The sequence below is a fragment of the Vombatus ursinus genome, unplaced genomic scaffold (assembly GCF_900497805.2).
Source record: "Vombatus ursinus unplaced genomic scaffold, bare-nosed wombat genome assembly UNPS02014809.1, whole genome shotgun sequence".
In the NCBI taxonomy this organism is placed as follows: Eukaryota; Metazoa; Chordata; class Mammalia; order Diprotodontia; family Vombatidae; genus Vombatus; species Vombatus ursinus.
The window spans coordinates 15,535,154-15,548,558 of NW_020954587.1; the positions used below are offsets into that span (position 1 = coordinate 15,535,154).

The 13,405-nt window shown below is 37.7% G+C and overlaps 1 protein-coding gene across 1 annotated transcript; it reads right to left on the reverse strand.

Annotated features, from left to right (window-relative positions):
• Positions 1–12,375: 12,375 nt before the first annotated feature.
• FAM243A (family with sequence similarity 243 member A) lies at positions 12,376–13,134 on the reverse strand. The gene has a single exon (XM_027875450.1). It carries the CDS (start codon positions 13,132–13,134, stop codon positions 12,376–12,378), a length of 759 nt encoding a protein of 252 aa, XP_027731251.1.
• Positions 13,135–13,405: the final 271 nt, after the last annotated feature.

Genomic DNA, 13,405 nt, shown 5'->3' on the forward strand with positions numbered 1-13,405 from the left:
CTCTGAAATTACCAAATTCTTGAAATCCTAAATTAGTGTTTTATTTTTTATAACATTTCATGTGTTTTTACATGATAATAAGTGACCGTAATAATAAACAGTGAATCATTTTTTTATGAACAAGGCTATACTACAAGTTTTAGAAGTTTTCTTTAAAAAGAAATGATATATAGTCAATCCTCAACTTTCACTGGAGTAACATTCCTAGAAAATATCATGAAAGTAAAAAAAAAAATAGGAAATATGTTGTTAGGTTCCTGTGACCACCCAAATCTGTAATATTTTACTAGAGATTGCTGAAAATACAATTTTCTGTGTATAATTCTTTATAACAAAGCATTAATTCTGATAATATGCACTTTTCCTAACACAGTAACCATGATGTAAGTTAAAAATGCAGGGGAGAAGAGACAGAATATGGAGGGTAAAGGAATGGAATGTCAGAAGAACCCTGAGGTAAAAAAGGGAAAGGGGCAACAGCTGACGTCTCTAATGTCTGTTTTTGGTTCTGGCTCAGGATTGAACTGTTCCCAGTAAAAAGCATGTGCCTCAGGGTGGGTCCTCAACCCCTAGTCAGTGCTCAGAACTCCCACCAGGGGCTCTGCTCCCTGGGGGGCAGACAGGGGACCACTGAGGAGCAGCAGGGGATCCTGCCATGCTGGTAGGCCAGGATGCTTGAAAACCCAATGGCACGGGCAGTGAGGGAAGGTGGGATGCTCAGTTGGTCACTGGAAGGCAAGAGGATGGGGGTGACCATCATTTGATTTATCCACAAACTTAGTTGCTTTTCCATTTTTTCAATTCCCTCATCATGAACTTGAGAGGTGAGTTTAGCACTTTCTGGAGCAGATTCACAATCACTTTTACAAATACTTCCCTCCTTTTTGCAGAGATAAACTTGTACGTCATTGTGCATTTCATTTTTTCTTTACTGCGAATAGTCGTGAATGTGCTCAGTTGCCAACGTGAAAGTGAAAATAAGGTTATTAATACAATCAAGCAAATACTTTAAGTTAAACTCAAAGGAATGTTGAAGATTGTAATAATAAATTTATGGCTGATTATTATTACAAACTAAAATATTGTTACAGTGATTTAAATCATATCTGGCAATAAGCTGACTGATTTCCTTTATTTTTCTCAATACACTTTCAATATTCTTCATACTCTTTACTCATCAGTATGGATATTGAAAAAAATTGCTTAATAAATAAGAAATATTGTATAGTGATCCAATCCACATCACAGGGGTTAAGGGACGTGGTGCCCCTTCCATCTGGAAAATGTATGTAAAATTTTTTGACTCTCTCTTTGTACCAACCAGAGATGAAGTCTGATTTTTTTTCTTTTTCTTTCATGGATGTTTACAGTACCTTATTGTAAAATTTGGGTTAAGGCTCTGTGTCATCTGCTGGCCTTCACATGTCATCTGTGCCTTCTGTAGACTCCCCAAAAATTCCCATTTAATTTCTTATGCTGACCCATGATGTATCAAAACCACAAAAGTCACAGTGTGAAATGGATAAGTGTATAATAGTTTTTAACAGAAAACTATATTCTATAGCAAGTATTCAAACACTGGAAAATGCCAGCAAACATTACTGAGTAGTTTTTGAATAACACTAACATTCAGGTCTCCTAGCAAGGTTAACCACGCTTTACAGAATCACATGTTGAAAATGCCAATTTAAGCCACTGCAGGGCTGGTCACCAGGAACAGTGTGGGAGAGGCCTGCACAAACATGAAGCACAAGTGTGATCAATGCTTGTTCCTCAAGGGCACCGACCTCTTCAAGCACTACCAGCAGTGCGTGCAGGAAGCAATCAAGGAGAAAGAGATTCCTATAGAAGGGCTGGAGTTCCTGGACCATAGCAAAGAAAAATCTGAAAGCTCTTCTTGACCTTGACTGTAGCCTCCAAGATGACCTTTTCAACTACAAACATTAAGACATCAAAAAGACTGTTCTCTGGAGGTGACCATTGATTTTACAAGCTTTTTACAGGAAGATTCCCTTAAATTTCTTTACAAAAGGGTCATAATGACCTTTATCATTTGGTTTCAGTTGGTAGATGACACCTAGCTGGTGTGGCATCTTGCAGTACCAAACATGGCATAAGAAAACAATTCTTCAGATGATCAGAATGTTACTTGGTCTGCTGCACTTATATCGTAGTTTGCGTATAAATAGTGATACCTGTACTCCTGAGACAGGATGGATAGGTTGTCCTGAATGCTGAACCCACACTGATAAATATTAGATAAACTTTTTTTTTCCTGGAAGCACACCTCTGATGCTCTGGGAGTGACTCCACTATTTAAATTGTAACCATTTTGTTTGGATAAAGACTGAATAATGGTTAAAGGTATGGAGCTAGCCAAAAAGAGGTCAGCCTTTAAGAGACCACTGTCTGCTTTTAGGAAGAGGATTCAAATGGAATAAAAAAAGCAGGAAGTTCTTGAAGCCTTCTAAGAAACCATTTTGAGCTCCCAAAGTTTGGTAGTAAGCACACAAATTAAGGTGTCTCCTAGTTTCCTCTAAATCTTGTCAATTTAGCTTTGAAGATACAAAAATATGAAGAAATCTAATTTTCCTGATTCTCAGGCTGTTTTATAATAGTAATAGTGACTAAAAAAATGCTCAGATAGAAAAGGCACTTCTCACAGCTGAGCTATAGACTATCTGAGGTGGGTTGGTAGAAGAGGGTTATTCACAAGGCCTCTTGAATACCATGACACTTGCAAAAGGTTAATTGGGATAAAAGGAATAGAACAGTTTGCTTTATTTGCCTTATTTGTCCATCATGTTCTATAACATTTGAAATCACAGAGATGGAATAATTGCATTTTGAAAAAAAAAAAAAAGAAAATGCCAACTTAAGGACTTTCTTTGCTTCCAAAAACTTGCTATTTCTTGTAACAAAACTGATAGGATTTCTATAAAGTATACCATACATATAAACTTATTTATTTGCAATAATGACTCATCATTAGCAGCAGACAGAGCTAAAAACACACACTTATAAGATGGCAACTTATAAGATTAGATCATGACCACTTCTCTCCTTCTGTTACGGTTCTCGGAAATGTTGACTTTAACCTCTGACACTAAGGTGTCTTCTTTTCCCACTCTTGCTTTTGGATTCCTTTGAGCCAATAATATCTCCATGTTGATTGTCAACCTTTAATTCCCACAAGGGAATTCTCATACTTCTTCCCAATTTCTTGAATGATTTCTGTCAGGGTCAAGAAAAAATATAAATTTCTCAAGAAATGCTGAGAAGGAATTTCCACATGGAAACACTAAACAAAACTAACCTATTCATCAGCTGAGTCTGACAGTATAGTCAGTGTTCCATACTTGTAGGCCTCCCTACCTCTGCAAAGAAAGGAGAGCCATTTGGGACAACACTGATCATTAGCACTGCATGGCATTCAGGGGAGTATTTTAGTTGTTGTTCTTTCTATTTACATTGTTTTTATTATGTATGTTGTTTCCCTAGTTCTGCTTGCTTCATTCTGCATCAGTTCATATAAGTCTTCCCATGCTTCTGTGAATTGTTCATATTTTCCCTTTCTTATAGTAAAATAAGTTCTGTGTTCATGTGCCAAAATTTGTTTAGCCATTCCTCTAATCTTTGGACAGAATCTACTTTGTTTCCAGTTCTTTACCATTACAAAATGTATTGCTATGAATATTTTGATCAATCTAGAACCTTTCTTTACCTGATCTCTTTGCAAGTATATGCCTATTGCTGGAATCTCTAAGTCAAAGGGCATGTTCATTTTAGTAATTTTGTTAGCATTAGTCTAAATCCAACCCCTTCATTTTATAGATGTGGAAATAAAGTCCACCTAAGGAGATAGTTACCCAGGTATAAAGGAGCCAAGGTAGGAATCAAAATCAGTTTTTTGACTTTAAATGATGATGATAAATATTTATGTAGTGTGCATTTAGGGTTAGGGTTATATGGCATATAGAATCATGGATTTAGAGCTAGAATATCACATAGTTCAAGTCCATCATTTAATAGATGAGAAAATTGAGACTCAAAGAAATTAAATGATTTGCTTAACGGTCTCATTCCTAACAAATGTTGGAGGCAAGATTCAAACCTAGCTCTCAATCTTGATTCTAGATCTAGTGGTTATACTGTAGCATAGTTGTCTAATCTAAAGAACAGCTTACTCTTAGGAGAGGTGGTATTGGAAAACCTAAGCCTTCTAAAATATTCTTCAAACTTTAAAAAAATTCCATCTTTTTTCCCCCTCATCTGTAAAATATAGTTAAATACCTTCTCTGCTTATTTCACATTGGGAGGACCCAAAGGCTACACATACACACACACACACGTACATATATAAGTATGTATGTATGTGTATATATATAATATATATATACACACACATATACATACATATATATAGTCACTTGAAATTAAAGCATAGTGCAAATACAAAGTATGATAGAAGCATTTTTAGTACAAAATACCATTCATTGTCTATCATGGGAAAGAAAGAAGAAATTGTATCTGCAAGCTGGTTGGAAGAACTGTATTGACTATGATACAGATTAGTGTTTGATAAATGTTTTCTCTCAGCTTTGGTGAGTCAGTGTACTGAAATGAGATAGAGTGCTAGATTTGGAGTCAGGAACACCTTGGTTCAAATTCCCTCCCTGATGCTTGGTAGTTCTTTGATCATGGAAAATCCACCTATTCTTTCTCAACCTCAGGCAGCTAAGACTCCAGATTAAAGATGGGTTGCAATCTGCCTCAGTGGAGGGAATTCCTACACTAACAAGAACATGGCTTTATAACATATTGGCATGTGCTGCAGCAGCTATTGAAGCAGCCTGGAAGATGGAACCATGGAGCTTTTAATTACCCAAGAGACTGACTGGCAACTGGTAGAATGTCTATTATCTCCCAGCAATGGTAATTAGACAAATTGAAGCACAGCAGTGCATTTTGTTGCCTGGGCTTTGTATTATGTATTTTAGCTGCCTAGAGGTTACTGCCTTCCTTATGGCCTCTCAGCTGAGTTTCTGTCACCAGGCGGAATGTTGAGAAGTGGGATCCTTGGAAGCTCTTGTCTTTGGCTCCACACATTGAATCATAGGCACCTTTCTTTGCCCCTCAAGTACGTTGTTCAATCCTCTACCCTCTCTTCTTTCTTCATTCTGTTTTGTGAACTCAACAAGTGACTCATCAGCAACTTAAGTGACATGGCCATCTGATGTTTTGGGTAGAGGCAACAGTACAAATAAGCTCATTAGTGACAACACTAACACAGCCGGAGGTGATCAGGCACTAGATTGGGCATTCACCTCTGAAACCATATCCACAAGCACAGCTTCTTGCCATAGAGTTCAACTCCCACATAACTTGCTTTACTTGAGTCATAACTTCCTTGATTGCCAATTTCTCAGACAATATCTGTGGTGAGTGTATGACTAAGGTAATGCTAAGGCATCAGAACCACTAAACTGGGGGATATTGCTTTCTCTTTCTCTGTATTTGGAAGTATATTATTAAGGAGTCAGCATGATATAGTAGAAAGAATGCTGGATTTGGAGTCAAGCCCTGGGTTCAAATCTCAGGATTTCCCTTATCCATAAAATGAATGAGTTTGAGTAAATGGTCTGTCTTTCCATTTCTAAATCTATGATCCTTTAATCAATCAATCAATAAACATTAAGTACCTACTGTGTGTCAGGCACAATACTCGATACAGAAGATTCAAGGTAAAATATGAAATAGCTCCTGTCTTCAAGGAGCTTATATACTATAGGGGAGAAAATATGTATAAGTGTATATATATATAAAAAAAACAAAGTAATTCGCAGTTAGGAGATGGAGATGTGGAACTAGTATCTGGGGAAATCAAATCCATCCTTGTGGAATTTCAGGTGGTACCTGAACAATAAGAAAGCTAATTTGCCTGGACCTTAGAGATTATGAAAGGGAGTAATATAAAATATGACTGGGAAGGAACCAGGTTATAAAGGTGTCTAAATGTCAAATGGAGGACTTTGTAATTGATCCTAGAGGCTATAGAGCAATAAGTAACTATAAGAATAGTAAATGCACATATTATTCTGTATTGTTACCAAGAACATAATAGTCTAGTTTATACAGAATGCACAGTGATACTGCTGAGAGATTATGAGCTATTATTACAGCCTCTTTGCTGATAATTCTTTTTTATTTATTCATATACTGACTTAACCTGTTGCAGATGATCCTCAAAAGAAGTCCCAAGACAGAACAGTTTGCTTTGATCAATGAATATAAAAAGGTTATGTTTATACTTAAGTACAAAGGGAAAAAAAACTCTCTTAAAAAAAGTCCCTCTTTCATTTTCTTGAAGGGTATAGTGGGCTTTAAAAAGAACAACCACTTCGATCAGTGGAATAGGTTAAGTACTCAAGACATAGTAGTCAATGATTATAGTAATTTACTGTTTGATAAATTGAAAGACTCCAGCTTCTGGGATGAGAATTCACTATTTGGTAAAACTGCTGGGAAAACTGGAAAAGAGTATGGCAGAAATTAGGCATAGACTAACATCTCATATACCAAAATAAGTCAAAATGGGTACACGATTTAGACATAAAGGGTGAAACTATAAGCAAATTAGGAGAGTAAGGACAGTTTGCCTGTCAGATCTATGGAGAAGGGAAGAATTTATAACTAAACAAGAGATAGAGAACATTGTGATATGCAAAATGGATAATTTTGATTACATTAAATTAAAAAGTTTTTGCACAAACAAAGCCAATGCAACCAAGATTGAAAGAGAAGCAGAAAGCTGGGAAACAATATTTATAGCCATGTCTCTGATAAAGGCCTCATTTCTAAAATGTATAGAGAATTGAGTCAAATCTATAAGAATACAAGTCGTTCCCCAATTGATAAATGGTCAAAGGATATGAACAGGCAGTTCTCAGAGGAAGAAATTAAAGCTATTTATAGTCATATGAAAAAATGCTCTAAATCACTCTTGATTAGAGAAATGCAAATTAAAACAACTCTGAGGTACCACATCACACCTATCAGATTGGCTAACATGACAAAACAGGAAAATAATAAATGTTAGAGAAAATGTGGGAAAATCGGAACACTAATGCTTTGTTGGTGGAGTTGTGAACTGATCTAGTCATTTTGGAGAGCAATTTGGAACTATGCCCAAAGGCCTATAAAACTGTGCATACCCTTTGATCTAGCAATACCACTACTAGGTCTGTATCCCAAAGAGATCATAAAAAAGGGAAAAGGACCACATGTATAAATATATTTATAGCAGCTCTTTTTGTGGTAGCAAAGAATTGGAAATTGACGGGATGCCCATCAACTGGGGAATGGCTGAAAAAGTTGTGGGATATGAATATAATGGGATACTAATGTTCCATAAGAAATGGTGAGCAGGTGGACTTCAGAAAAACCGAAAAACCTGGAAACACTTGTATGAACTGATGCTGAGTGAAATGAGTAGAACTAGAACACTGTACACAGTAATAGCAACATTGTTTGATGACTAACTTTGTTAGAATTAGCTCTTCTGAGCAATGCAATGATCTAAGACAATTCCAAAAGACTCATGATGGAAAATGCTATCCACATTCAGAGAAAGAATTATGCAGTCTGAACGCAGATTGAAGCATACTATTTTTCCTTTTTTTTTCTTTCTCATGGTTTTCCCCTTTTGTTCTGATTATTCTTTCACAGCATGACTAATGTGGGAAATATGTTTAATATGATCATACATGTATAGACTATATCAGATTGCATGCCATCTTGGGAGGTGGCAGGGGAGGGAGGAAATTTAGAACTCAAAATCTTATAAAAGCAAATGCTGAAAACTAAAAATGAAGTAATTAATTAATTAAAAAAAGAAAACAACCACTACATTAAGATGCCATTAAATCTGGAAATATCTTCCTTCTGTTTCAGCCTGAATTAGTAGACACATTGTTTCCTAATTTGGGAATTCCTGTGCCTAACATTTTGTTTATGTATAAAACTTCATTTGCTTTGCTGACATGCAGTACTTATCTCATAAGACTTCTTGTGAGGAAAGCACTTTCATAAAATTTCCAAGTTGGAAAAGATCTCAGGAGTCACCTGGTTCAGTTCATACCAGAACCAGAATTTCCCGTGCAAGACACCAAACAAAGGGGCAACTTGGTGACACAGTGGATAGAGCACCAGCCCTGAAGTCAGGAGGACCTGAGTTCAAATCCGGACTCAGACCAAACACTTGACACTTACTAGCTGTGTGACCTTGGGCAAGTCACTTAACCGAATTGCCTAAAAACAAAAAAAAGGAAAAACATGGCCAACAAGAGCATCATTGCATAATGCCTGCAGTGGAGAAAAACTTACTCTTCAGGCAGGCCATTCCATCTTTGGATAGCTATAACTTAGGAAATTTTCCCTTATATCAAACCTAAATTCATGTCTTTACAACTGATCAAACCTAGTTTTTTTATCTTTGCATCCAAGCAGGGCAAGTTTAATCCTGATACTACTTGATAGTTTTTCAATTACTTAGACATTTCTCATTCCCCAACCCCTTGCCCCCAGCCCCTAGTCTTCCTTAGGCAAAATATCACCATTGCCTTTGACTGATCCTTACATGGCAAGAACTCAAAGCCTCAAACCATCTGGGCCTTTGCACCAACCATCCCCATTGCTGGACTGCACTTCCTCCTCACCTCCACCTCATAAAATGCCTCCCTTCAAGCTGCAGTTCAAAGACCACCTTTACAGGAATCCTTTACCAATACAACTGTTAGTTACCTCCTTCCCTAACTACCTTGTGAGTAACTTACCTTATACTTTGTATTCATTCGGAGCACACATGCACACCCAAGCACATGCAAGTTTGCGCACGCGCATCTCACACACTCACACTCACACACACACACACACACACACAGAGTCTCCTTTTATAGAATATAAGGTCTGTGAAAGCCATAATTTTTTTTCACTTTTTTGTCTTTGTATCCCTAGTATTTGTAGGACAGTGACAGGCACATAGTAGATGATTAACACGTAATTGTTGATTGACTATTTGATTGATCCTGGGTGCCATTTTAGATACTTGCTAGTTGATCAATTTGTCCTTTCTGAAATGTGGCACCCAGAATTGAACACAATATTCTAGATGTTGTCTAATCAGGATTGAACAGGGCAGGATTATCGCCACCATCATCCTAAATGATATGCCTCTGAATCCAGTCTAATATTGCATCTACTTTCTTGTCTGCTCTGGTTGACCCTCTGCCATATATATTCTGACACCATTCCATCGAAATTTCTCTTCTCACCATTACCAATGATCTCTTATGTGACAAATCTGATGGCCATTTCTTGGTCTTTATCCTTCTTGTTCTCTGTCCCATTTGACACTGCTGACTACCTTCTTTTGAATTCTCTCTAATCTCTGGGTTTTTGTGACACTTCTCTCTCTTCATTCTTCTACCTTTCGGAATACTTAAGTCTCCTTTGCTAGATCTTCACCCTGATATGCCTTCTAATTTCAGGTATATACCCTCCAGTCCTCTTAGTCCCTTCTTTCTTTCTTTCTTTCTTTCTTTCTTTCTTTCTTTCTTTCTTTCTATACTGTCCCCTTGGTAATCACATGAGCTGGCATAGATTTAATTATTTTCTCTATACAGATGACTTCTAGAAGTTCAAGAGACCTTAGTCTCCTCTAAACTCTAATCTTGCATCACTGTCTTTTGGACATTTCTAACCAGATGTCGCACAGACATCTCTGACTCAACACATCTAAAATAGAACTCATTGTCTTCACCTCCCCGCCCCAATCTACTCTTCTAAATTTCTCTATTACTTTTGAGACCACCACTATCCGTTCAGTTACCCAGGAGTACAACTTCAGTTTCATCCTTGATTTTTCACCCTCATCCCATATATCTTACTCATAATGCCAAATCTTGTCATTTTTTCTCCACATCTTTTGTATATTTCCCATTCACTCTCTTCACACACTTCTCTAGTTCATGCTCTAATAATCTCTGGCCTGCATTACTGCAATCACCTCCTAATTGGACTCCCTGCCTCAAAGTATGGAGATTATCATTCCAATCCATTCTCCACACAGCTGCTAAAGTCATTTTTCTAAAACACAGGTGCAGTGATCATGTTACTCTCCTACTCAGTAAACTCCAATGGCTTCCTATTTTCTCTGGGATCAAATATAAACTCCCAGGTTTGTCACTTAAACCCCCTCATAACTAGCACCTTCTGCCTTTACAATGTTTTTTACCTTCTACATTGTGGGGAATGGTTGAAAAAGTTGTGGGAGATGAATATAATGGGATACTAATGTTCCATAAGAAATGGTGAGCAGTTGGACTTCAGAAAAACCTGGAAACACTTGCATGAACTGATGCTGAATGTTCTGGTCCAGCCCTCCATGAATGTTCTGGTCCAGCCATACTGTCCTATTTGCCTTTCCTCATACGTGATGTTCCATCTCTAGGTAGTGATACAGCATGCCTTTGTGCTGGCAGTCCCCCATACCAGAATGTTCTACCTTCTCTCTTCTGCTTATCAGAATTTCTGCTGTCTTTCATGCCATCTGCAGGAGGGAAAACTTAAATTCTTAACTCCAAGGTCATAAACCTGTCTGTGAGATAAATAGAGTAAAGTGAGTTGCCCAGGGTCACACAGCTAGTAAGTGTCTAAGGCCATATTTGAACTCAGGAAGAAGTCTTCCTGACTCCAGGCCCAGCATCCTATCTACTGTACCACTTCACTGCTCTTCAAACACCTTTACCCTCATAAATTAATTATATAATTATTGATTGATTGACCAGTTGATTGATCCTGGTTGCCCTTTTAGATACTTCTCAGCTGATTAATTTGTGTTTTCTAAAAGGACAAAAGTAAAATTAACCTATGTTCGCCCCACAGTCATGCCCCTCAATCCTCTCTCCCATGGGTTGTGGGTTAGGATTTGATTGATTGATTAGCCTTTCCCTAAAGGCTAGGGCCAGAATTTGTGGTGTTTGGACTACCCCTTCTTAGAGTACAATAGCACCTGGGCAAATTATCCTCTGTGCTAACCTTTCACATAACTGAATTTACACCAGAATTCTTAGTTGTCTCTATGCTGACTGAATAGTTGCTGTTTGCCCTTAATTCTCAAAGAGAACCATGACATCAGGGAGGTGATGCCATGATATGCAAGTCAATTGGGTTTAAGTGAGGGAGGGCTGTGCAAAGTCACCAGCCTCACTTTCTCCTTGGGAGCCATCTGGGTCCAATGGCTAGATATGGATCAGGGCAACTGAAGATGGCCCAGCATGTAGTGGAGGTCCTTGGCCTTTTTAAGCTAAGGTCTTTACCAGGTCTCAGTTTGACTGAGGCAGCACCCATTCAGTGATTAAGGCTTAAAATACCCAGAGAAAGAAATATGGAGTCTGAATGCAGATGGAAGCATTCTATTTATTCTCTCTTTCTTTATTTTTTTGTTTTATTGCTTCATTCTCGTGGTTCCTCCCATTAGTTCTAATTGTTCTTTACATCATGACTAATGGGAAAATATGTTTAACATTGAATGTATGTATAGAGCCTATATCAAGATTGTATACTGTCGGGTGGGGGGAGAGAAGTGGGAGGGGGAGAAAATTTAAAACTCTAAATGTTATGGAAGTGAATGTTGAAAACTAGAAATAAATTAATTAATTAAAAGAAAAAAGAAAAAAATAAGGCAAAGAATGGCCTCTTTAAAAAAAAAATAGATCTGGGAGGGGAAGACCCTCAGGGTTTCTGGCCAAAAAAGAAACAATTGTTATTTACATTCATTCTGAGCCAGTCAAGGCCCAAACACTGACCAAGTAAGACTTGGTCTGCAACAAGGGTGATTTGGGGTTAAGGCTGGTCTTAAAACAAAAATGTGTCAGAGATTAAAATTTGATATTCTATGTGGAGAAAGAAGAAAGAAATAGATAAAGAAAAGGAAGAAAGAAAGAAAGAGAAGAAAGAAAAAGAAGAAAGAAACTAGTAAAAGTTGACTGTATGTGAGTTTATTTCTTCTTTACCCCAGTGAACTTACCACACTTGCTGATTGTAGAGATTTCAAGTTACAGTAGTCAGCCACCCAAACATTCTCATTCCTTTTTTCCTCTCTTGTTGAAGTATTGAATTGATTTAATGATATGTTTGTGATGATGCCACCACCAAGCTCAGAGAGCTCTACCAGCATTAGCAGTCTATTAGAATGTGAGGTTTGTGCCCAAATGGCCCAGGGCATTGTAGAAGGTAAAAAGAGAGCAAAGAATCTAGTTGTTAAAGAATGTCCTTGCAGTAGAGGAGTGCACCTGCTTGCTGGGGAGATTTCCTTCAGGAGCATTTACCTAGATAGTAGTTTTCCCATCTTCGAACTTTGTTGATGACTGTTTTCCATTTGATTGGGGTCACCCTCTCAATTCCTTTCCCAATCAAGTCACTGAAAAGTATATACTGGTAAGAATAGATGTTGTCAATGGACCACAAACAAAATTCCTTCCTGTTGTTGATGATAAACCATTTCAGAGAAGACCAGGCAGCATCCAAAGGATTTAGGTAATTGTAAGGGGATGGAAGAGGAAGAAGCTCATGGCCATTAGCTCTGGCTATCTCAGAACAACATGAAATGCTGGTTAAATTAATAACTGATGAAGTGTAAGGGTGAACTTCTTTGTCCTCTCTTACTTCATTCTGCATCCTTTCATTTATCAGTTTTTTGTCTCTGACCACGATGACACATTTTCCATAGACCTTTTTCACCACACTGCAGAATTCAAGGAAGAGACCCTCTTCCTGTCTGTTACATAGCTCATCTCTCAGGAACATTCGGTATTTCCAAGGAACCCATCCTAGACTGCTTCCAGCATGTACAACACTCCATGTTGGGTTATGTATGAAATTTTCATCATCCAGGCTTTCTCCTGTGACAAGATGTTCAGGGATATCTGTTTCCCCTAAAAAGATGGTTTTAAATCCATCAGATTGTAGGCTTCTTAGAGTTTTTATGTAATGGAGACACTGCCTCCTCACAATGCTGTCAAAACGATTCCTGTGAATGACATGTCTTAAGAGAGGATTTGCAAAGCGAAGCATGGTGGTTTCTTAAGTGTTTGAGGAAGCTTGCGTGGCTACATCTGCAGAGACTTGGCAAGTGTGGGGTTATGATGACCTCATAATGGCCTTTATTACTTCTGGGCCATTTCCAAGAATCATATACCATTTTTTTCAGAGTTTCAATAGAATATCTCCACACTTGGATATCCCCTAAGCATTTTAAATTCAACATGTCCAAAACCAAACTTATCTTCCAAATCCCTGCTTCTCTTAAGTTTATTATGGAGGAGGCCTATGGTACTACTATTTA